The 25095-nt window shown below is 41.3% G+C and overlaps 1 protein-coding gene across 2 annotated transcripts in view; it reads left to right on the top strand.

Moving 5' to 3' along the window:
* The window catches only part of VGLL4 (vestigial like family member 4), a 93524-nt gene that overhangs the window by 28773 nt on the left and 39656 nt on the right, over positions 1 to 25095 (top strand). Inside the window, exon 1 of one of the 2 annotated variants that reach the window (XM_080994234.1) lies at positions 1955 to 2508. The exons of the other annotated variant lie outside the window; for it this stretch is intronic. Coding sequence (XP_080850360.1) covers positions 2424 to 2508 — 85 coding nt within the window. The 5' untranslated portion in view covers positions 1955 to 2423. Of the gene's footprint in view, positions 1 to 1954; positions 2509 to 25095 lie in introns of those variants that run through there. 2 annotated transcript variants of the gene reach the window in all.

Below are 25095 nucleotides of genomic sequence, written 5' to 3'. Positions count from 1 at the left end.
AAATATTGGTTGATTCTGGTTTAAGACTTTTAAATCTAGGATCAAAGCATTACAATGAATTTTAGTTTGCACTCCTCATGCCATGTCCTTTAAGAAAGTTTCAAGGCCAGAAGATCCCATTTATCTAGAAACTTGTTTTATTGCTGAATTGTTTCATGCAATTAGAAAGCATTCCTTGATATCCAGACTAAATTTGTCTTGTTTCAACTTTAACATTACTACTTGTTTTTCCTTCAAGGACTCTGATAACTGGCTGTTTCTACCCCTTCCACTGCTTTTTAGCAGCCTTTTGAAAAGCGCCTTAATCTCTTTTCTAAGTCTCTGGTTCTCAAATAATGGCATGGTTTGCACCACTACCCTAAAATCTGCTACATAGCACATCCAGAACTATGCAGTGCCCTCGATGTAGCTGGAGCAATTCTGCCAGGTTCTTGCAGTGAATTTCCGTCTCCAGTGCAAGCAGACGTGGTCAGAGACCACATTTAGAAACTGGGAACTGAGCAAGGGAGTAAACAGCAATGCCCCTTTTCCTAAGCCAATCAAAGGGGGCACACAAAATGTGGGCCAGGGAAGCACTCTCCCAGAATAGACTTCCTGCATCCTTTCTGGCTGGAGTCCCGTGACTGAAGCTTTCCATGCTTTCTGCAACATGAAAAATAGACCATATTTAGACAATCTTCTTTATAAACATCACAATGTGGCATTAAGCTCTGATGAAGGAGAATCCAGCACCTTCTGTGGCATTCTGTTCCACTGGTGAACACTTGTTTTCCCCCTCACCCCCACCCCAGGAAGCTCTTCCTATTGTTTGGTCGAAACATTGTGTTTTAAGAAGTTTGCACTTGGGAGAGGCATTTAAACTGCTTTTGGGTTACAGTGACATTCTCTTTGAATGTGTATCAAATGAAGAAATTTGACTTGTAAAATGTAGGCGTAAGCGTGATAAGTGGCAGCCTCAGTAGAAGCTTGGTATTTAATTCTCTTTTCCTAAGCGATACTTGCTTTGAAATGTCCCACTAAATCCTGGCAAATATGCTTCGGATTGCAACCTTCAGCTCCTTAAAATAATTTTAAATTGTACCTGATGAAGAAGTACATAAAATACAGAGGATATTATTGTCAAAGTATTGGATATCTCACTGCCTGGCTCCACCCTGCCCTCCGATCCCAATTTTAGTTTTAAGGCATTGATCTGCTATGGAGGAAGCAACGGATAGAATTTTATTGGCTCAGGATATATATAATGACTGGTTATGGATGCTCTACCTCGTGGGATGATGCATTTGCATCTGTATAAACAACTAGGAAAGTTTAGGTTCAAGGTTTGGAGTGTAGCAAAACAAACCACATCCTGAAATAAGAGCAGTGGAGAGACAAATCCCTTTTGTTTCTTTCAAGGCAGAGAATGATCAAATAGTAAAACCCTTAGATACTAAAATATACCCTTTATAACTAAAAAAAAATTTTTTTTACAAGTTTCTATGACTTGATGTGTTTCTGGTTCAAGTGCAGGTGGCAGCTTATCTAATGGTAACAAAGACATAACATTTTTTTAAAAAACAAACAGTGTGTTGTCATAGTTGAAGGGAGATTAATTTGGAGTTGCAAAAAGCTTATAAGCACAATTAAACTGAAACAGTGAGAAAATTAAAAGAGGCGTTTGGCTTCTGCTCCAGCCATTTCAAAACTCCTTTCAGGCGAAAAAAAAAAAGTTGCGTGTGTATCTAGCTAGCGCTCTAAGCAAGAGCTGCTGCTTATTTCTTTTTCAATTGTGCAGCGGCAACTCTGCTTCCAGTAAGGGCAGAATCTGACATGGCCACTTCTGTGCAGTCTTCAGCTCCTCCTCCTTCCCTGTCTTGCCTTCAAACACTCAATACATTTAGAGACTGATCTTGTGCAGAAAATATCCCTGACATTTGAAGAGCTCCAGGGATTCACTGAGCATGCTCAGTCATCTCCGTCTGCTAGAAAGAGGAAGCTAGTTTACATAGGAGTCATACCAAGCATAGCCTGCATGTCAGTGCAGTTAACTTGCAGCGGGCTGTGAGGAGAATTAGCATGTCTTTGTCCTAGGAAGTCTTTGCCATTCCAGTTTCCCCCTCCCCCGCCCGAAATTTGGAGTCAGATCTGTAAGCAATTTTTAATTGCAATTGGACACAATACATTTCAAACTCTGTCTTCGTTTCTGAAGCCTTTGAGGGGGATTTCCCCCCCCTTTGCCTTCCTTTTTTAAAAAACTCTGTTGTGGTTTTTTTTAATATACTTTGTTTTGATTAGTCGGAGGCTGGGCCTTGAGCTTGTGGAACTCGGGAAAGAGCCAGGAGCTACTCGCAACAGCATTTCCCCCGTGTTTTTGTCGCTGATTTTTTGGGGGGTGTTCAGGGCGGAAGCAAGCAAGCTGGTCTTCTTTGCTAGCCCACTCAATGCTATTTATGAAGATGGACCTGTTGAACTACCAGTACTTGGACAAGATGAACAACAATATTGGCATTCTCCGCCAATATGAAGGTAACTTAAGATTCACGCCGCACTCCGGCGTTATGTCTTTGTAAGTTTGTGCTGATATCTTTTGCTTGCTTGATTTGGGCAGTGGCCTGCCTTTTCTGCGTGGAAATGCTGATTTCTCTCTCCCTCCCTCTCTCTCTCCTCCCCCCGCACCATTTTAAAGCCAGACGTTTTGTGTTTTGTCCGGGAGACATTTATCACTTGGAAGTAGTTTCCTTGAGGGAACTATTGTTTAACGCCTGTCTCGCCGTTTTGAAAGCTTTCCTGTGTGCATATGTCCCCCCCCCCCCCCGGCCCGAAAATAAATGCTGTTCGTGCGCTCTTTTCCTTCCACACGGGAGTATAAGGGGGTAGTAGCGTGACAATGACTGGATGGCAAGTTGGCATGTTGTATGCGTGTTTTGTCTTTCTCTCTCTCTCTCTCTCTCTCTCTCTCTCTCTCTCTCGGGTCGCCTACTGCCTTTAGGGCACAATGGGAGAGTTTTTACTACTCCGCTCCGGGGATGGAAGGGTGCCTGTAGTACAGAATACAGAGTGCCCCTTTGTTTGACTTCTCATTTCCTGTACAGCTCTGAGAAAGCTCTGACACAGAGGGCTGCCTCCCCTTCCCTTCCCCTCCACAATCCCACATCTCCTCCCTCAAGAACCACCTCAAGCAAGCCTGCCTGTAGCAGAAAGAAATGCACACAGCCGCTAGGAAACACAACTTCATGGCCGTCATCTTCTGGGTGGATTCTCTCTCTCTCTCCCCCCCCCCCGCTCCCCCCCTCATGTTTGCTCGTTTCCTGACAGAGAATTGTTTGTTACCAAGTTTTGCAGTAATGTCCCGTCGCCCCACCATATGGATCCTGACCACAGGAGTGGTAGAATTTCGCTGCTTTTTTTTTAACTAGTTGAGTTTTTAACCTACGTGCAGTTTGAACAGGCTGTAATGGCTTAGTTTTTAAGCGAGGAAAGAAAGGCACCACTGAGCTAATTGTACTTGGCAGGAGGGCTGCTTTTCTGTTGCCACACACACAAACATTGCACAAATCGCTTTCCCCCCCTCCTACTCCTTCCAGATTTTCAGTTGGAAAAATTTCCATGCTTGTTAAAGAGAGTGGCTTTTATTATGCTGGCCAGTAAACGATACCTAAATGCAAACCTGTTAAGTTTGGGGATTGGGAGGTGGGGGGGGTAAACAAACAAGGCCTTGTCAGTCTGTTCATGTTGGAAGCAGGTCAGCTGAAACTGAGTTACTGAGGAGGGTAATGATTACTACAAGGGGTGTGTCTGCTACCTCATGATTTTAAATGTGAAAATATTAAATTTCAGTGTTTATTATACATTTGGAAGAAGAGATCAGTGTGATGGCTCAGTCCCTTATCTTCAGTGTTTTCAGAGCTCCCTTACTTTCTCACGTGTTTCTGAACTTCCTCCAGACTTGTTTTCTGGTAGTAGTTGAACTGTTTTAAAGAGGCCCTTTGTTGACATGAGTCTAATATGCTGTTATGTTTAATATTTGCTGCTTTCCTCTTTTACATTATCTTTAACACTAAAGTTAAAATGTGTATGGACAAAATAAAGTGGAGAACAAAACTTGGAAAGATTTTATAACTGGGCATTCATATTCTTGTGTTTTAAAATTTATGAACATGATCTCATGTCAAATGTATGGTGAATATTTAAAAATCTTCCATGTAACTACCATAATCTTGCTATTGTAGATCGGTATAAGCAGTGATGATTGTCTTGGGCACAATCTAGGCACTTTTAAATCCCACTGATTTTCAGTTAGCACAAATAAAAGTGATGTTTGTCTTATGTCTTTCTTTTTTCTTCTCATTGGTGTGTTTGTTTTGTTTTTCTTTTTCTTTTTTCTGTTGTTGTTTGGCTTAGAAAATTAATAAAAAGAAATTATAAAAATAAATAAATAAATTCCCACTGATTTTAGTAAATGTGTGAGTAACTATGTCCCTTTGGGGTGGAGGGGATTATTGGTTTGGACTGAGTGTATTCAATTATAACAAGCTCATTTCTGCTTACAGAGCATGCATTGGAGATAAATTTTGTTGGAGATACATATTGTGTTGTTATCTCCATTTTGGATTTTTTAGAATTCTAACAGAACTTAAACATTGCTTGAGGAAAGCACTTTGCAGCTGCAAGTTTTACATGACAATAGAATTGGGGAAATTCCTGAAGCAAATGTGTTAATTTTGGTGATGTTCTCATGGATACTTTCATGCAAACAACAACCCCCCCATGCTATGTAATCCTTTTGCTGTCCGTTTTGAGAGAGGTTAGTGGAGTGTAAACAAAGAGTAGGATTTTCTCTGAGGAGGAATATAAACCCTCTCTCTTGAATTATTGTTACTATGAAAACATAAACATTTTCAGAATAGGGTCTTCTCTGCATCTTTCTAGGATGGCTCCTTCCCCAAGAGAGGATTGCTGTATCTTGAAAGGGGAGCAATGGAGATCTCAGAATATCACCACATGGCTTCACGGAACATAGTCTTCCTTTCAGGGAATAAACTTCTATACATAAAGTGCATGAAAGTGTTATGGAAGTGAATCATATCCATCTGCATAACCCACTTATATGACCATAATCTATAAAATTAGAAGGGGCTTTCCAAATCTCTGTTTTTTATGCCACAAACATGCATTTGTTCATTTGAAGTGGTCTCTCCTTAGGTAGCACTTCCTTGTAAGGGATATTGCAGTTTCCCAGCACTTAAGGAAGAATAGATTGTCAGGGAAATGTGATTCTGTTCCCACCCATGCTCTTCATCTACCATTAAATTGCTAATGTTGTTACTACTGTTGTTGTTGTTGTTTAGTTATGTACGACTCTTCATGACCCCATGGACCAGAGCATGCCAGGCACTCCTGTCTAATAATGAATGCCAAAAGGAAGGTAGTTGTGCACCACTGGATAGTGGTTAAGAGGTGAATGGTGATGATCAGTCATATGAATCTCTGCCATCCTTGTCCTTTCATTATTCTCTTTTTGGAATTGTTTGCTGGATGACTGCCCCTGTGTTTTCCATCTCAGGTGCTGATTTGCACATCCATGCCTTTGCCTTTACTATGAACTGCTTGTATTGGGTCTTCCCTTCAACTTCTGCCAGTTAACTGTGTGAAAATCCCTTCCCTTTCTCAGTACACAGACATATTGTTAGACTTTGAAAATGGAGAGCAAACAACAGCCTGGTTGCCTCCTTGCTGCAAGGCTGTTGCAGGATGAATGAATGGACCACATTTGATGCCATGGGTATTGCCGTACACAATAAAATGCATCCAGTGGATTAATCTTCTTGGAGTACTTCAGAGCATGTGGTTATAATGCGCATAGTTGCAGGATCAGTGCCTTGTTTGAGTGGCGCCACAACAGTGCTGCACTTGTGGCTGCCACCCTGGTGGGCCCCATGAGCTTAACACATGGTAGGAGGATGGGTGGCAGTACACATCCAGCAGTAGTGGAGATGAGCAATGGCACACAACCCAGCGCTCTGGTAGGAAGCACCTGGTGAAGTTGTTCTAGCTCCCAAAATGCCTCTGGATCCTACATTGGGGTCCAGAGGCATTCTTTAAAATGGATGTGGCATTTGCAGCCACGTCGCTCAGTGCATCTCTTGAAATTATGGGTCATTAGAAACATTTTTAAAGAGGCCATATTCAGTAGTGGGCTCTGGCATTTTGCTTTTACTTTCTCCACACTGAATTTGCATGATTTGTATCTAAAATATTCAGATGACTCAAACAAGTATAATTCATTTATGCTGTTTATGAATTGGCCCCAAATGCAAATTATATTCTATAAAATGTACTGTAAAAAGCAGTGCATTTTCTTCCATATATATGACTTTGATGTCCCTTTTGGCTTATCTACAGAGGCATTTTACTGCACAGATTTTCTGCTTAATCATAACCTGGATTCCTCTGTCTGCGGCTTGTGTGGGAATCTGGCTTCAACAACACTGGTGACAATATAATGCTGATAACCTGGTGGTCTTGTTGATGGGAATGTGTACTTCCTGTGGGGGGATGTTTTTTACTTAACATGAAGACACCGCTTCTGCATAGCTGTGATTTGAGTCGGGTGAATGTTGGCAGGTTTGTGTGAAGCAGAAGTTGGAACTGGATTAGAAAGTTCATTCAGAAGTGTACAGTGGTGTTGACAGACAGACAGGGTCACTCTTAGCCTCTTTGCCCATTGTGTCACGCTCTTGTGGCCCAGTGTAGCGAGGAAGTATGAAGTTACACAAACAAAAACAACTGGCAATTTAGAAACTGCTTTCCCATCTAATTAGGCCTTCCTTTCTGAAGAAGGTTGGAGTGAGGGAAGTATTCAGATGCATTTTCAAGTTAAGGAAAATATTCAAGGCACCGTTTTGTTTCATTGCATTATTGTTATAATGGAGTCCACAAGGTTCAACTGAGATCTGACCCAGATAATATGTGGAAAAAGGAATACAACGTAGTCACTGCCTCAGAAATGTTCAGTCTGAATAGACAAGATGGACAGAGGAGGTAGAAAGTAGACAGAGAATAATTTGCACAAGCTTATTGGGGCAGAGGCACGAGGAGAATATATCACTATTATTGGTTAATGTGTGCCATTAAAAAAAATATTGAAGCTGCAGAGGGGTAAAGTACAGCACATCTTAATTTATTTGACATAGTTCAGATTAAGATAATAAGAATGAACTACAGTAAGTTCACTGGGGTAACCAATGAGTCGTGGGATTGCCCTACAGCAGGGGTGGCCAGCTCCCAAGAGACAGTGATCTACCACCTTTTTTTGGGGGGGGGGGTCAGGTCAAAGTTGTTGAGCTTTTTTTACAGAGGAAAGGTCCGGTTTTTGATAATTCAAGCCTAAACTCAAGGGAGAAAGGGAATCAGCCACTCACCAACAGATTCCTGGGGGAACTAACAGCGTCACTGGTTAAACTCCATCTTCCATTCTGCAGATTGGGCAACAACTGAGGGTGAAGCGACGGGGCAGGGCCGGATTCTATTTCACCTGTGCTAAGGAAAAGGACCCAGTGATTGACCATGATTTACCAAAACCTCCCAGGGATCTAACAGTAGATCCCAATCTACATGTTGGAAATCTCTGCCCTACAGGAAGTAGAACAAATTTACTCAGTTTGGGCTTGGAGGTCAACTATCTGATCTTGAATTGGTGTGGATCAGTCAGTTTTGCCTAGTTCATCTTCTGCTTTTTGTAGGTCAGTGTTCGTATACCAGGATAGTGTTGGAATTGGTAGGTAATTGAATTGATGATGATAATGGTAGGTGTGGATATGGAAATGTAAGGCAAGCTGTGGAGACAAAAGTGGTGCAATCTGTTTATGAACAGAAAATAGTATTTTTTTCTATTCATCTGGGCATCTATAAATTTTATGCCTGATAGTCACATATATTTAAGAACCATCAAGCTTGTACAGAATTTGACTCCTCACTGGGGTAAAGATGCAAATCTTGCTGTGGCATTTCCTAGATTGCATATGGAATAACAGGCACTAAGTGATGTGTTTGTAGTTTGACTCTGGATTTATGCTGCACTGGAAACTTCCTTTTAATTTCTTAAGGCTGCCATTCTATGTTACAGTCCCAATAGGGAAGCTACTAGAACTACTTCTGCATGGCCATGCTTTTTGCTGGTGTCTGCCAATAATGTCTGGTGTTGGTGTGTAATTTCTGATGAGCCTGTTTCATACAATAGGGATGCTTACAAATTTTACATCCTGAGTAAGAAGGCCTACTATGAAATGAGATAGCAAGTTTTGGGAGCCTTGACATTTTGCATCAATACTAGGGCCCTGTTCAAACAAATATAGGCCCCATGTGGGCGTTTTGGGAACGTGTGGAGTGCATAGTGAATTATTATTGTGAGAAACAGATTTTCTGTGTGAACGCAGGCCACACCATTGCTGCAATTTGTGTGGTTGTTGTGACCTGAAAAATATGGCTTCATGAACAATCAGGTTCTTCCTCCCACTTCTTCAGACAATACCTCAGCTTTAGCCTGGAGGTGATCTCTGCATGTTTCCTAGATTTTGTGCCATGGCCTAAGACTTCTTTTATGTGAACCTGTGGAAGAAGAATGAATGTGGTTGAAGCCTCTTCTGTGGCCCGTAGGTGAGGCAAAATTCTCAAAATGTGAGAATGTGCTATTGGGCTGCCCTTATGAAGCGTACAGATGCCTCTGTGGTGACGGTGGATCCTCTTCCTCTTATTCTGTAATATTATTGCTTTTTGTTGGTATTGTGGTATTCTTGGGTAAGAAATAACAAAATGCCATCAGTTGCAGAGAATAGTCTTTCTTTTACATCTTATAGGGACAGTAGTGAAGACTGAATGTTAAAACAAAGGAAATTAGACCCATATGTGAGGACTAGGACCATTTCCCCCCCCCCCCATTTCTACATGACAGCGTACATTACTTAGTTGCATATTACATAATTACTTTGCTTACTTCCTGTAACAACAAAACATGAATTGACTGCAAGTAATGTTTAGCAGTGTGGCAGAAGGCAAACCCATTTTGTCTCTCTCTTCTCAAACTGCCCAGTGTATAGATATGCAATATCAAAAGCTGAACCTGAGAGTTAACACTGCAAACTTCAGTTTTGCATTAATGTACAATTTGCTTTCAGACACAATTTGCTTGTGTCCTGCTAAGTTGCAAGTCAAATTTTTTAACAGTGCTTCGCTTCTTTGTATGCAAATCCAGGAACTTTGGAGACCTTTGACAGCGCTTAAATTCCTCACAAGTTCAAAGGATGTGCTGTGTCCTGCAGAACCTACTTTGCATAGCACCTGTAAGCTTACTACATCATATGTGTAGTGTGGAAACTACACTATGAATACTAAAGCAGTATTGCTTTATTTATTTTTAAGCTCTCTTTGCATGACAATGGTCTTATGCTGAGTCTGTTTTGAAAGATCAAAATAGATAGAGCTTCTTACTTCTGACAGAGTGGGTGTCAGAAGGGAATATGCTTCATGTAGAGAATGTCACAAGCAAATGAGCAAACTCTTAGCCCAAATTGTCACCTACAGCCCATGCATAAATATTTACAGATAATGGTAAGGAGCTTATTTTGTGAAAATAAGTTTACAGTAATTGCATCACATACATTGAGAATTAAGGGAAGTTCTGTTTATTTAATATTTAACACCTGTTAGCCTTTGCCCCTTTGTGTATTGTCATCCTGAATGTTGTTATTGCTTGATAAGAGACCCTTTGTTTTCTTTCCTCTTTCAGTAAAAGCCCAGAAGGTAATTGTTAGTGATACATGGACATGTTTGACATGTTTGGGTGCTGTATTTAGAGCATCAAGACCATGGTTGCAGTCAAATGTGCACAAAGTGTAACACAGAATGCAATTTCATTTTACTTCTTCATTGATGCTTATATTACAGATTTGATTTTTGCAGGTGAAAGCCATTGTGCATACTGTAAGTCCAGTACAGAACTCAGATTTGTTAATGCAAGTGAAAGAGTATAACTAGTTAACTGTGTTGCCTTGAAATGAAGTCTGCTTTCTGACAACTTGTTTTATTGAGTATTCATCTTGATTGGTTTGCACAGTTTGAGGGGACATTATATGACATCCACTGCTTACTCATTCCAGTTTGTTTGCAGGGAAGTTATATGATGCTGTGGCAAACAGCTGTTATCTCACACCTTTTCCTTACTGCAAAGGTCGTATTTTGTTGCACAAAGTGCCACATCCATTTTAATTAGGAAACGTGAACTTGATCGTATGCAAATAGCAGAAGCGGCCATAGTTTAGGGAAGCTTTTAATGTTTAATAGACTATTGTATTTTAATATTCTGTTGGAAGCCTCCCAGAGTGGCTGAGGAAACCCAGCCAGATGGGCGGGGTATAAATAATAAATTATTATTATTATTATTGTTAATATTATTATTATTATTATTATTTTTAACCAATTCACTTGGGAAGAGAGCAATGCAGTCTGCTAATCTGATAAGCAGATCCGTGATACTGGCGCCTTATTGAAGAACCTCCAGCCTGTGGGCATAATTAGGCCTACCGGACCTCCCCAATTGGTCCATCTACAACATAGGGTGTGGGACAGATAAAGATGCGGCTGTGCCAAAGGGGGTTTGGCAGGTACCACCTATCTGCTTATTGGCTACATTTGGGGTGTGGATTTAAATCATACTTTGAGCGAGACATTTGTTGTAGCTGAGCAGATACTTCACTGTTATAGGTATCATTGGAATGAATTGGGAGTGGTTGGCTCAGCACTGTACGACTCTGGTCAAGTTCATGCTTTTATCAAGTGTTTCAGTCAGTTGATTTCTTCATTGGGTTGCAGCTATCAGGGAAGTGGATTGTTGGTAGGATGGAAGCAGGAAGGAGACTCTCCCACCCCCCTGGTTGGAAGCAATGCTAGAGTTAGGGTAGGAGGAAGTACAGTGGGCTTCTGAAATGGTGAACAAATACCGCTTTATCATGAGGACTACAGTGGCTGGCTAAGCGTGATTAATAAGCCACTATTATATTTTCCTAGGTAAATGGTAGGTTTTTGAAAAAAGAAACTTTGGGCATTTAAATTAGATTGCCAGTGCCTTTGTAGATATGGCTTGGTTGCAAAGGAGATTTTTCCTTTGCAGCTGTGGCTTGAACTTGACCATGCCTGACACCATAGATGATGTCATGAGCAGGAGAGGTAACTGTGGTTTGCACCAAATGGCCTGGCTAGGGGTTGGGCTAGATGACCCTTGTAGGTGCCTTCCACCTCTACAATTCAACGATTAGACCCATGGCCCAGAATTTTCCTACCACTGCACTATACCAAAAGGAGCAGATGCATTCACAGGAAATAAATGTTGTCATTTCTTTGGACCTTTGAAATTTCTTTGCTTGTCCCTGACCTGGAAATTGAGTTCAGTCAAGTGGGTATAATAATATAAAGTAGGAGGAAGCAAATAATTTCTAGTTGTGCAGGAAAAAATGTCCCATTGAAAAGCAGGAATTCCCATCCAGAATACAGCATATTGTAACAAAGGGATGAGGAGAAAGAGGTGCAGTATGGTTTCTGCAAACTGAGTTTCAGCATGCTTGTTTCTTGGATTAAATGCAAATATTTTTAGCATGGAAGGAAGATTCTTTCTTGTATGCTAAATCTGGATAAATAATTTTAGATGTTCTGTTCTAACATCTGGTGTGCATTGCTTCTGTTCAGTCCCCCACCCCACCCCCAGCTTGCATGCTGTGGCATCTTAGAAAGCTAGCACAGTCATTCTGTGGTTGGCTTAAATTAAATCACATGGAGCCAGCTAGAAGAATGCTGACATGCACAGTTTTCATGCTGAACACACTGAAACCACAGGCTGGAGTTAGAGAGAACTTCTCACTGTTTTGAGTCTAGACACTAGGCTGCAACATAAAAAAGAGAGAACAAAAGTGCCATCAGGCAAAGTTCTAACCACGGCAACCCTGTTTTTGAAAAATCTGAAAACTAAAAAAGAAAAGAAAAGAAAAGAAAAGAAAGAAAAATCTGAAACTTTTTGTTGAAACCTACAAACAACATAGGACTCCTGAAAGTAGCTATAACCAAATGCATTTTAGGTTTTCACCCCACACCTGTTTGCTACCTATTGCCAAATGCTTATAATGGGGTGGTGGGACATTCATAGTTCTCTAAAAAATCATTTGAATGCAAGTGGGCCAGTCTCAAATGAAAAGTTAAATGTGCACAACAGCAATTTGCACCTTTGCATCTTGACCACTGGTACAGTACTCTAGTCCACTTTCATTTTTCATTTTTATTAGAAATGTCCTTACATTTTGCTTTTCAGAATGATCTGGGTTTTTTAGTGCTTCGTCCGAGAACAGGAGTTTGTTTTTCATGCTCCAGGCATAGCTGTCAACCTTCCCTTTTTTGCGGGAAATTCCTGTATTCCAGCACTGTTTCCTGCTGCTTCCCGCTGCTATCCTGGATTGTTAGATATCCCGTAGACTGTCCCCAGGACAGGTGAGGCTGCTGATCCCTTATTTTCAAATCTGAAAGTTGACAGCTATGGCTCCAGGTGCATAGTTTTGCTGGTGCAACAGGACTTCCATTTCCTGCTCTTTCCCTCTGCAGCACCAAAATTTGCTTGGGAGGGTCTCCCAGCCCTTGAGCTGATTTTGAGGCCACATGGGGAACAAGAGAGGTAGTGGAAGCTCTGATGCACTTATAGAAGCCTGTTGTGGCATTGCGGAGCTGCAGCACTGGATATGGCCCTGGTGATTTGATCATTGCTTCTTCTTGCACAAATGGTAGTTAATATGTATAGCACCACAGTGTGAAAAAATTCTGAAAGTTGGCTGCACCAGCAAATAAAAGCTCAGAAAAGGCTGCTGTGCCAGTGTGGTGTCAGTGATGATATGCAGAAAGATAGAACGGGTTTAGAAGAAGCTGCAAGGTTACTCGTGGCCAGCCAGTCACTAGTTCCCACAAGTAAAACATTACTACATCAAGAATCCTGATCCTAGATGCAAACTTACACTGAAATAATACCAAACATTTGCACATCTATCTAAAAATAGGACCTTTCACCAGCTAGCTGGTTGGGGCACCAATGCCAACCAATGGCTAAAAGATGCTTCTCTTCCCAACCCTATTCTTCCTTTGCTTGTGTGACTGCTTCTGCCACTCCTGTCCTTTAGAGAGGGAATATTTTAATCCTTGAAATCATGCTGAGATTTGCGGCTACTCTTATCTCAGCACAATTGCAGGAGTGAAGAGAAATATTTCCCTCTACCACCTATCCAGTGAGACACGAGCCCTCATCTTTGTCCTAATCTTGTCACTCCCAGATTCACATTCCACTAGGGTGGGAAGGGATGTTCTCTCTCTTAGTGATCATGGGAAGTGAATGTTTGAATCCTGGCCATATTTTCTGATGCCTCTTGACAGATTTGCCCAGTATTGGTTCATGTAAAATCCTGGTAAGAGAACAAGCTTCCTTCAGATTTCCTGTTGGGCTTTACTTTTTCCCAGTAACCATTCTAATTGCACATGAGGACCATTTATTTCTCCAAGGAGTTCAACATTTGGTTATTAGGTTGGGCCACTTTCCTGTAGCTTGTTCATACTCAATTGCTGCATAGTTCAGGGGTAGTCAATGTGGTGTCCACTGGATGTTGTTGAATTTCTACTCCAATCGGACTCAGCCAATTGACCAGTGGCCAGAGGTGATTGGAATGTGAATGCAGCGAATTCTGTAGGGCATGCTGGCCACCCTGGAGTAGGCAATGGGTTTTAAAAAGGAGAAAAGTTAGCCAAAATAGTTGACACAAAATCATTAGCTGGTTTAATGAACCTTAGGCAAATCATAAACTATTTAAAAGTTTATTTTTTAATCCCTGATTTTATTTACATGCATCTTTATATAGTAAGAAGGGAGAGGCTGTATCTTACATCTTTTCTGTTTCTCTTCTCCCCACACTCCTGTGCAACTATAGCAACACAATTTCATCAGGGATTGTTTCAGCTCGCAGCTGCATCCCCCCACTGCACCTTGAGCTTTATCATTCAATCCCATCTGCTTCACTGGGGTAGTTATGCTAAATCAGTTTTCAATAGCCACAGGAAAACAGCATCATCTGGAACATTAGAGGAGACTTTGCCTAGTTTGTACTGTGAGGCTGGGGGCAGGGAAGGGTTTGTTTGCTTAAGGAAGCTTACCCTTTCCTTTCTGTGAACTGCTTCAACTATACTCGCCCTCTGTCTGCTCCATACTTTGCAGTGGTTCTCTGTTCCAAGAAACTGCTTCCTGTTCCTTGTTCATATGGATCATATTTTGGGGGATTATCTGGTGAAGAACAAGGATGAAAGTTGTCGCATTTGATGACCGAAGCATGTGATAGGATACTGATCATTCCATTTAGTAAGTAACCTGGTGCCAGATAAATTCAGGCACATGACAGAAGGGCATGCTGTGTAAGGAGCATTTTCAAGCGCTGCCTTTGTGTAGCACTGCAGATAGGACCAAGTAATTGGCCATCAGTCAGCCTCTGATTTTTCTAGTATCATGCATGAAACTTTTAGGGACTTTCAGAGTGGTTTTTGTAGTTTTTCCTCTGCTCTGAGTCACATAGGGAGCTGTGCCTTTTTGAGTTTTATGTAATGCTTAAAAAAAATCCCCACCATTGTCGTATATTTTTACCTTTCATACTATCCATAGTATTTTGCTTTTCATCATCTGACAGACATTCTGAGTAGGTCTACCCTGTAGGAGAATCCAATAGCATGTCTTCTCGTGTCTTCAGTTCCGAAACTGATTTTCCACTTACCCGTACAAATTCATCAATTTATTTTCTTGCACCCGCATTTGTCAGTATAATGGCGTGATCCTGCCCTCCGCATTAACAATGAAGGGAACATTTGCTATGATCCACCTCCCTTCATTTTTCGTATTAGTTTATTTATTTCATTTTTGTATAGCTTCCCATAAAACAGCCTGAAACAATTTTTAATGATACTTTTTGTTAAAGGAAAGTCAGCACAGAAAGGAGAAACAGTAACTTGGTTTGAATTGAGGTCCTCAATACAGTACCTTGGTTGTTTATGCTATAACCTGCTGCTGCTTCTGTGTTATTTTCCCTCAACTTTCAAAAGGACTCCCTTGCAGATGAAAGCTAACATTTTATTTATTTATTTGGCTCTAGATTTGCATTGTTGTCACAAAAACTAACTTTATGGTCAGTAATGTTGGCTGTGGCCAACTCTATAAACTCAGAAGAGCCTTTCATCCAGTTTCATACATCCAGCCACAGCTATAAGAGCTACTTGGAACTGCAACTATATGGAAGAATTCCCTATTCCATTCTAGCAACCCACCCTACTGTCTAAATCCTTTGCTTTTCTTTGCAGTTTATTGCAACTATGTGATGAGCCATTGATATCAACAAATATTTCTCTATGCCAGGCATCCCCAAACTTGGCCCTCCAGCTGTTTTGGGACTACAATTCCCCTCATCCCTGACCACTGGTCCTGTTAGCTAGGGATGATGGGAGTTGTAGTCCCAAAACAGCTGGAGGGCTGAGTTTGGGGATGCCTTTTCTATGCAGCTGCATTTCAACTGTCATGCTTTTGATTCAAAGTGTAAATGGAAACTTTCACAAGCACACACTTCTCCCTTAAAATGGTAGTATATATTTCATGTCCTCTGCAAGGGGTTTTCAAGGTTTCCATCATTTCAAGTGCTTCTTTCCCTCATAATGGAGTTCTGTAACTGAGACGTCATGTCCTGTGGGAACAGATGCAACATGGAATCCAAATCTGAAGAAGAAGAAGAGTTTGGATTTGATATCCCGCTTTATCACTACCCGAAGGAGTCTCAAAGTGGCTAACATTCTCCTTTCCCTTCCTCCCCCACAACAAACACTCTGTGAGGTGAGTGGGGCTGAGAGACTTCAAAGAAGTGTGACTGGCCCAAGGTCACCCAGCAGCTGCATGTGGAGGAGCGGAGACGTGAACCCGGTTCCCCAGATTACGAGACTACCGCTCTTAACCACTACACTACACTACACTACACTACACTACACTACACTGGCTCTCTGCTTTTTAGAAAAGGTCTCTCACACACAGGAGTTTGCCATCTTGTTCAGAAGCATGTTGAGATGTAACACCACAGTTTGCCTCTTCCTCTGGATGGCCTGGGTGATAATTTGCTTTAGAATTTATTTTCCATTCCTCCCAATTGGCTTCTTCTTTTTTTAAAACAGTCAGCAATAAATGAAATGGTTAATTATGAAACCCAGGTTTTAGCATTTCATTTCCACTCTCATGGCAATTTCTTATGACTGGACTATTCCTGGAAAGGAGTAGGTTTGTACTTTCTTCCCCTGAGAGACATTATCATAATAGCACAGAAGAAAGTAAATTCACCCTGGCCCCTTCCCATAATGCAACAGTCTGTTCTGTTTAGACCACAATCCATTCCTGGTTTCAAGGGTCTAGTCATAGTTTGGGCTTTTCTCAGATACTCTCTGTCTTAATCCAAAGTGTTAGTCTGAACAGTGGTGGTGGCATTTGTTTGTATAAAATCTTCAGTGGGACTGAACTAGTTGAGTTGGGCTCTAAGAGTTAGAAGAAATCTTTCCAGAGGATGATGAAACTTCTCATCTTTTGATTTCTCTATTGTTAACTATTAAATGGAGGAGACAGATACATGGGGAAAGTAGCCTGCTGTACAATAAAGAACCAGGTTACCTTTCAAAGGATAACCCAAAGTTTTTAATAGACAATGAAAAGCTGACATGATTATTTGGTTTGCGAGGGACACCAAATGTTAAAGGAGATTTTAGTCACTCCAGTCGGCAGCTAGCCTGATGAAGCCCTTATTTTTTTTTTTGACAAGTTTGGCTTAAATATGCAAGCTGTCTTGATTCCAAATTTTGAAGACAGGAATGTCAAGACTCTTGCCAGAGTCGTAATTCTGATAATGAGGCTAAAAGTTCTAGTGTAGGGTGACTTGTAGGAAAGCATGAATAACAGACATAACTTCCTTCTCTGTGCTGCTGGAGGGGGCGAGGATATGGCAACGTGTATGTCTGCTGGGCTTGTGCCAGTGGGGTAACGGGGCTGCTGTAGAACCTATTTCCCCCTGCACCTGCTCAGTGTAGTGCAGTAGTAGCAAGCTTAGGATCTGGAAATGGGCTGTGGCCGAGGCAGAGATGAGCCATAGACCTGTTGGATACAAAGCTGCTCTCCCACTCCTGTTTTGGGCTCCTCTGCTGTGGCAGTGGGAAGCTAGCACAGCAGGGGGGGGGAATACCCCAGCTTCCATCATGTCCAGTATAATCAACCAGAGTTCGGATGTAGTGGTCCATCTGCTGCTCCAAATAATTTCTAGTTGTGCAGGATTGCTCTGATAATCTTGTGGCCCCTTAATGACTAGAGTTCAGATCACAGGAGGGCATCACTAAATTGGTTGCTAAGAGTAGTAAAGGGAGATGGCTTTGCATCTGCTGGGCAGACAAAAAGGTTTGCACAAACAACTTCTTCAGAATAGAGGGAGTGGGGTAGCCACTTGTGGTGACTTAACATTTTACATGCCTAATGTCATGCCTAATGTCATGGACTTGCTAGATGCCGAGGAGTGGTGGGAGGCACCAGCTGGGGAACCCCCATAGAAAGAAGGGAGCAGCCTCAGGAGGAGGTCCCAGAAGCTGAAGAGGCGACAGGGTTTAGTGAGTAGGAAGAGGCTGGGGCAGAGAGCAGTCCAGGCTCAGAAGGAGAAGAGGAGGGGACCCAAGAGGTAGCTATGAGGCAGGCTGCTGAAGAAGCCAGGGAAAGGGAAGTTTCCCTTCCTGCTCTCCTCTCCACTGGTCTCCCAGAATACGTGGAGAAATGAAGAGGGTGGAGCACATGGAAGCAAGATGAAGGAGCCATAGGCTGTTGGGGAAGGAACCCAGGGGAGGAGCCTTAGAGAGTGGTGGGAAGGCAGGGACCTCCAGTCCTTGCAGCTGCCTCATTGGGACAAGACCTGCTGGGAAGAGTTGCTGTGATCACTAGGCCTGCACTGTTCTGGTTCCTTTGAATAAAGAATTAACTTCACTGACACTGGGTGTTTTACTGCTGACCTACTCCTGACTCTGGCTCCTGACACTTAAATGCATGCATCACTGTCCATAAGTAAAACCAAGGTTTAATTTAAGCAATATTTCAACCTCTTTTTCATCTTGTTGTAAAACTGGAATTCATGTTTGGCACTAAAAAACATGTCAGGATTCCACATTAAGATGTTGCTATAAGCACAAGTTCTAACTCATTTTAATGTTGTAACCATAATCTTGCCCAAATTTACTTTTGAAGTGGAAGGGCAGTCATTAAGCTTTGATCATTTTCATCCAATGACAGACAGGCCTTTGATCATTTTCGCTTTCCTGTGTCTTGTGTTTCAAACAAGTTGCTTTCCTGGATAACAGAGAAAAAGAAGACAAGGATTCAGTGATGCTATGACTCTGGGAAAGCAGTAGTAATTTGAACTCCCTATCTAATGTATTGCATACTTAGATGAACAGTTTTGTGTGTTCACAGATTTTTATTTTTTGCTTTCTTAAAATTTCAGGATTTTTCTTAATTGATGTTTGGATCAGTGTTGAAGACAAAATGGAGAAATCTCATATTCAGTACATGTAATTTTCTGAATGTACTCATTTGTGGAAACTAAAATAGCTTTCTTGTGCATCCAAAATACAACACTTCAATGGAATGTTTAATTAAGCATATGTGACCCAAACCATGCAAGGGAAATCCATGGACATTCACCTAGCTCACAACCTTCACCAGCTTGGCATCTCCAGACCTTTTGGATAATGGCTACTATCAGCAGGGAGCACAGCTGGGCACCAGGTTGGTAAAGCCTGATAGAGCTAATGAGATGCACACTTGGATATATATCCCCATCTGGATTGTGATGGCTTATCTGGGTTCCATTGAATCGTCTGAAGAAATCTTTTGATATTCATCTCCATCTGGGGCAACCAGTTCTACTCTACTAGTTATCTGAGGGGGTTGTATGAATTTTCTTTGTCCTACAGAAAAATGCATACTCTTGTCCTTGTGTAGTTCTTCACACTGATGTGCACAAAGGCTTTCCATTTGAGCCACAAAGTAGGAAAAACAAACATAGAACGAGCTTATTATGAAACATGTTTAAGTATATCAAAATATATTTTTCAAGCCAACTTTTTTTGAACGTCCACCTTTTTCTACATTTCAGATTTGAGATCTTGGATGTACTCTGAAGCAAATTCTTGTGATTGTTGTAGTACTTTCTCCAGCCACTGTGATTGTGGGAATTGCTGCTAATCAAAACTGAAGTGTGCTTGTGTGTACATACCTGGGAATGGCTGAGAATGTTCATGTGGGATGTGTCAGCTGCCTTGAGTACTGCTTGCATTTGAAGTAGTTTAAGGAACTGAATATTTGAATTGTTGGATGTCAACATGCTGCTCTTTATGAGTAAAAGAAAATACAGTCATGTGGCTGTTTCTAACAGAAACTTAGTGACTCCTATGTGTATGTTTATAAGTTTATGGGTGCACATTCTTGGAGCCTATAATTTGTTGACATCATCCTGTCTGGCAGAAATAAAGTGTAATTTGCAGTCACCTAGGACCTCCAGTACCTCTGCCAACAAATTGTTAAAATGGGCTGCTCAAGATGAGGATCCATGATTAGAATGGTGAAAATTCCACATAGCAAAGTGTTGGTTACCACAAACTTGTGCTGAAATAACTATCACTTACATTCTCTAGTAGCATACGTTTGAAAGGAGAATAAATAGAAATATAGTTAATTAGGGAAGCCAAGGGGGAAGGTTAAGATGAAAATCCCTCCCCATTAATTTCTATGCATGATCATATGTAGCCAAAGACCTTTGCAAAAAGTAAGATACAAGCGCTATGGAAGTTATTGGAAAGATGTTTCACATCCCCTGCCCCCTGCAACTTCTGAAAAGTGTCTGAATTATGTGGGATGGGGCACATGGGCTGCTGGTGAGAAGAGGGGACAGAGAACTTTCTTTCCTTGAATTTTCTCAAATTAACTTATCTTCTGGGCCAAGCTAATACATCTGTGATTGAAAAACAAACAAACTTAAAAGACATATTTTTAAAAAATATGTCACCACCCTTCATTATCACCCTTCTGGATAGAACAAACAATCTTATCAACTGAAGTCTGCACAGTGATTCCTGCTAAAGACTTTTTCATAACTTTCATGGCAGCAATGACAGAGGGCTGCATTCTAGGTCACATATTTATGTCAATTAGCAAATATTAAAAATCATATAAATTACATTCTTAAGGATATAAGGGGCATTGTAAAACATAATGGATAATGACAGCACTTGTTTGTGATTTAATTATGAATGAGAAAGTAAAGTATGGACTTCTGGCAGCTGCTCCCATATGAGATGACAGTAGAACCCAATCAGCCCCTTCATACCGTAGAGAGCTGTAGATGATGAAGCAGGCCAGGCAAGGACCAGATTATAAATGGTATGCGCCTCGTTCTGAAGCAGATTGCACACTAGCTAGAGGACACAATCATGCCTAAGACTTACTTTGCTAGCTGTATTATGTCTATAGTAATTGTTCAGCTCACTGGAAGGACAGATCGTGAAGCTGAGGCTCCAATACTTTGGCCACCTCATGAGAAGAGAAAACTCCCTGGAAAAGACCCTGATGTTGGGAAAGATGGAGGGCACAAGGAGAAGGGGATGACAGAGGACGAGATGGTTGGACAGTGTTCTCGAAGCTGCAAAAATGAGTCTGTACAAACTGTGGGAGACAGTGGAAGACAGAAGTGCCTGGCGTGCTCTGGTCCATGGGGTCACAAAGAGTCGGACACGACTAAACAACAACAATTGTTCAGCAGAGTTTTGTGGTCTGAAGGTTGATTACTCCTGCTTTGTTGGATGTACAGTGGTACCTCGGGTTACAGACGCTTTGGGTTACGCGTTTTCAGGTTGCGTACCGTGGGAAACCCGGAAGGGGCTACTTTCGGGTTTTGCTGCTTGCGCATGTGGCGAAGTGCCAAATTGTGCCACGTGCATGCGCAGACACAGCGCTGCAGGTTATGAATGCTGCAGGTTGCAGACGTGCCTCCATCTCGAATGACGTCCGCAACCCGAGGTTCCACTGTACAAAGTGCCCTTGGAGACCCTCTATGACCATTTTGCTTTGAACTTTGAAGAGAAACTTGCTGTTCTCAGAAAGGACCTGAGTTTCTGTAGTCTCTGTTGAGGTGTCCAGTGCCACATCTAATGTGATGTGGTGGGATCAATTTCAGCAGATAAGGCCTGATGACGTGGACAGTGTGCTTGCAACAATGTGTCTGACCATATTTGAGCCTTCGTCTTCTTGGCTAATAAAAGTAGCAGAGATGGTGTGACTGGTTTTGTTCAGCATGTGGTTAACACATCATTGGGTGAGACGGCGCTCTCCACTATCCTCAAAGAGGCAGTGATGTTGTCAATATTCAGGAAGTCTATTATATACCCACTGTACAAAGCAACTACTGACTAGTCATACATACCCTGTTTTAAAGCAGTGTACTGGAGTAAGTTGTGGTGGAGCAGGTGTAGGCATTCCTGCAAGAGACCAGTTATCTAGACCCTTCCCAGCCAGGCCTGGTTATGGGATTCAATCAGTCTTGGTGACATTTATCGAGGGTTGAATACAGTGCTGGGCTGGATGAGGGGCAATAAACAAGTTGAATCCTGGTAAGACGGATGTGCTGCATGTGATGTGTTTAGTGTCCAGGAGCTAGGCAGATTGCCTGATCTGCATGGGATTGCACACAGGGAGCAAATTCAAAGCCTGGGGATGCCCCTAGATCCAACTTTTTCATGAAAGGGTCAAATGGCCTTTGTGGCTCGGAGTGCTTTATATAAACCCTGTATGTTAAGAAAGCTGGAGGTGTTCTTGGATCGGGATAGCTTTGCCAGTGTGCTTCAGGAGTTGGTAATCTCAACATTTGACTACTGCAATATGCTCCATATGTGAATTCCCTTGTACGAGCTGTTGATAGAGGCTTTCTATCAACAGAGCATAAAATCTCTGCTTGAGGATCTGCATTGGTTAACCTAAATGCTAGCTAGCTTTGCTGTTAGTATACAACAGCCTGGGACCAGCTTACTTGAGGGACTACTTTGTCCCATATATTCTGTTCAATCATTGCATTAAACCAGAGAAGCACTATTAAGAATTTCACCTTGCTTCTGCAAGACAGAGGGCATTTCGTGTGTCTTAAGCCTCTGTTGTGGAATACTTTGCCTATTATTATTATTATTATTATTATTATTAAGTGAGTACTATTGGTACTTGGTTTCAGATCCTTTCCTAAGACCTTGTTGACAGACCTTTTCTGATATACAGTGATACCTTGGGTTACAGACGCTTCAGGTTACAGATGCTTCAGGTTACAGACTCCGCTAACCCAGAAATAGTACCTCAGGTTAAGAACTTTGCTTCAGGATGAGAACAGAAATTGTGTGGCGGTGCAGCGGCAGGCCCTATTAGCTAAAGTGGTACTTCAGGATAAGAACAGTTTCAGGTTAAGAACGGACCTCCAGAATGAATTAAGTTCTTAGCCCGAGGTACCACTGTATATATAGCTCAATCATAGGTTTTTGTGTATCAGTATCCATATGTTGGCTAGGTATTTTTTTCAGTTTTATAATAATATCCCAAGGTTCTGGTCAACCTCCAATGCAAAAATGCAATCCTATGCATCTTTACTCAGAAGTAAAGCACACTATGTTTGTTCAAACAAACAAACAAACAAATTGTCCAGTAGCACCTTTGGAGACCAACTAAGTTTGTTCTGGGTATAAGCTTTCATGTACATGCACACTTCTTCAGTGGGACTTACTCCCTAGTAAGTGTGTTTTGGATTGCAGCCTGCTTTCCACCCTAGTCTTCAGTATTCAGTGTGTTTGAATGTAGCTCTATGAATTCTTATTAAAGGTTAAAATCTATGAAATAATCTACATGTTCAGAGTATATGGTACATATGTAGACAAATAAACTAAGTTTAAATCCTTTTTCAAAGTAGCCTCATCCATATGATTTCAAATAATATTTTTCTGCATATCCACTGGCAAACAATAGAGCTTAGATCATGAAAAGCCTTGCTAAGGTGGGCTTACAATGCATTCTGTTATTAATGGGCAATACAGTATTGAGTTCAATCAAACATTTATTCGGTAAACTGATAAAATACAGTCATCATAATTTCAACCAATGAAATAGTAATTGTTCGTGAGCTTTACTTTCAGTACTTCAAACTCTAACCTGAGTAGGGCAGACAGCATATATTTAGGTAAGAACAGCAATACTCAAAGAGTAATTTTGGGATGGTTCTAAATCTTCCATCATTAAAATACCCCAAACCTTAGCCTCATAAAGCATCTGGACCATTGCTTTATGTTTCTAAATGGATAAATCAGGATTCTCCAAATACCTGCTTTCTTTTGATAGGTGTACATTCCCATTTCTTTATGGTGTTTATATCAAACTTCACAAAAATGTAAGTTGGGGACTAAATTATTTTTAAAAACAAATAAGCAGAGAAGTTCAAATTTGAGATATTTTCCACATTGGAGAGGGAGAGCAGCAGTTATGTGAACCTTGTTTCCTTTGGGAAGAAATACTATAAATTATAGTCAAAGGCAGCTGTCCTTTCCTGTTAATTAAAATGCAACTCTGCAAAATGTCCAATAGCTGCATATATGTTTGTCTAATATAAATGCCCTTTGTAGCAGAAAAGTCTGGAGATTGGAATGCAAAACAGGGTTTGTTGCTGTTGGAGTGAGTAGCATTATTGGTGATGCATGAAGGAGTCCAGGGTCTCTGAATGACAGTGTGGTCAGTCTCTCAGTCAATACCATAGAGCCAATGAAGAATAGTTCACTAAGATTACACAAGCACTTTAAATTTAGGTACATATTTATGTAGCATGGTAAAAATAGACCCTGGAATAGCATACACTGGAAGTCTTGACTTGTGAAGTATGAAAAATAATCAGTTGTCACTGGGGGTTAGCACGGGGTGCTAAGAGACTTAGTTGAGTTTTTAAAATTCTTTCTCTGTAACTTGTGTTAGTCTGGCAACTTCTTCAAGAAACTTGGTCTATGCTTTAATCCTTTTGACCACTTTTGAAGTATCCTATAGCATGTGGATGTACAATGACCATCGCTTAATAGAGAAATAAAATGTTACCAGAAGTATTGTTTAAGTTCTCCAGTATCCCAGTACAGTAATTGGTGCTAAGTATTAGAAGCCTTGTTTGGGTTCACCTATGAATACGGCTGCCAACTTCAGAAGTGGCCTCTTTAGCAGCTAGCTCAGGCATAGGCAAACTCTGCCTGCCAGATGTTTTGGGACTACAACTCCCATCATCCCTGACCACTGGACCTGTTAGCTAGGGATGATGGGAGTTGTGGTCCCAAAACATCTGGAGGGCCTGAGTTTGCCCATGCCTGAGCTAGCTGATCCTTTAGCAGCAGCTTGATCTACAGCAGTTAGCAGCTGATAATGTTGAGCTTCAGCTGCTGATTTCTGTCTAATAAACCTCTGTTAAAGGGACAGGGACAGGCCAGGCTAGATTTTGATCCGCCTACATTTAAATATAGGGATATCTTGTGAAATAGCACCTATGTGAAAAATAAAAGCAGCGGAAAACAGAGGAACTTCTGAATCATGTAAGGTGCAAACTTTTGCAATCCCATGTCAACATGAGGTACTATGTGGAATTAATCATCTGAAAAATCCTTAGATTCCAGATAGGAGTTTACAAGTCTGAATGCCCTTCTGTCTGTGCATGCAGAAAAGTAGCATGTTAGGGAGCAGGATAAGCAAGAACTCTTTTTCATTGCATCTGCTATTCTATAATAAAGGGATTAAAAATGCACACACACCACAAGGTTATTCAAGTTTACTACCTCAGTGAAAAGTATATGTGTTTAGGCGGGTGACAATTTGCTTCTTAGGGGGTAAACCAGGAATGTTGGGAACAGCCATACTTGTTTTCATCTATACCTCCCTCATTCACA

Source organism: Podarcis pityusensis (assembly GCF_964106645.2).
Source record: "Podarcis pityusensis genome assembly, chromosome: 2".
Taxonomy (NCBI): Eukaryota; Metazoa; Chordata; class Lepidosauria; order Squamata; family Lacertidae; genus Podarcis; species Podarcis pityusensis.
The sequence above is the reverse complement of the archived record's forward strand: the minus strand, read 5'-3'. Positions and strand labels throughout refer to the sequence as shown.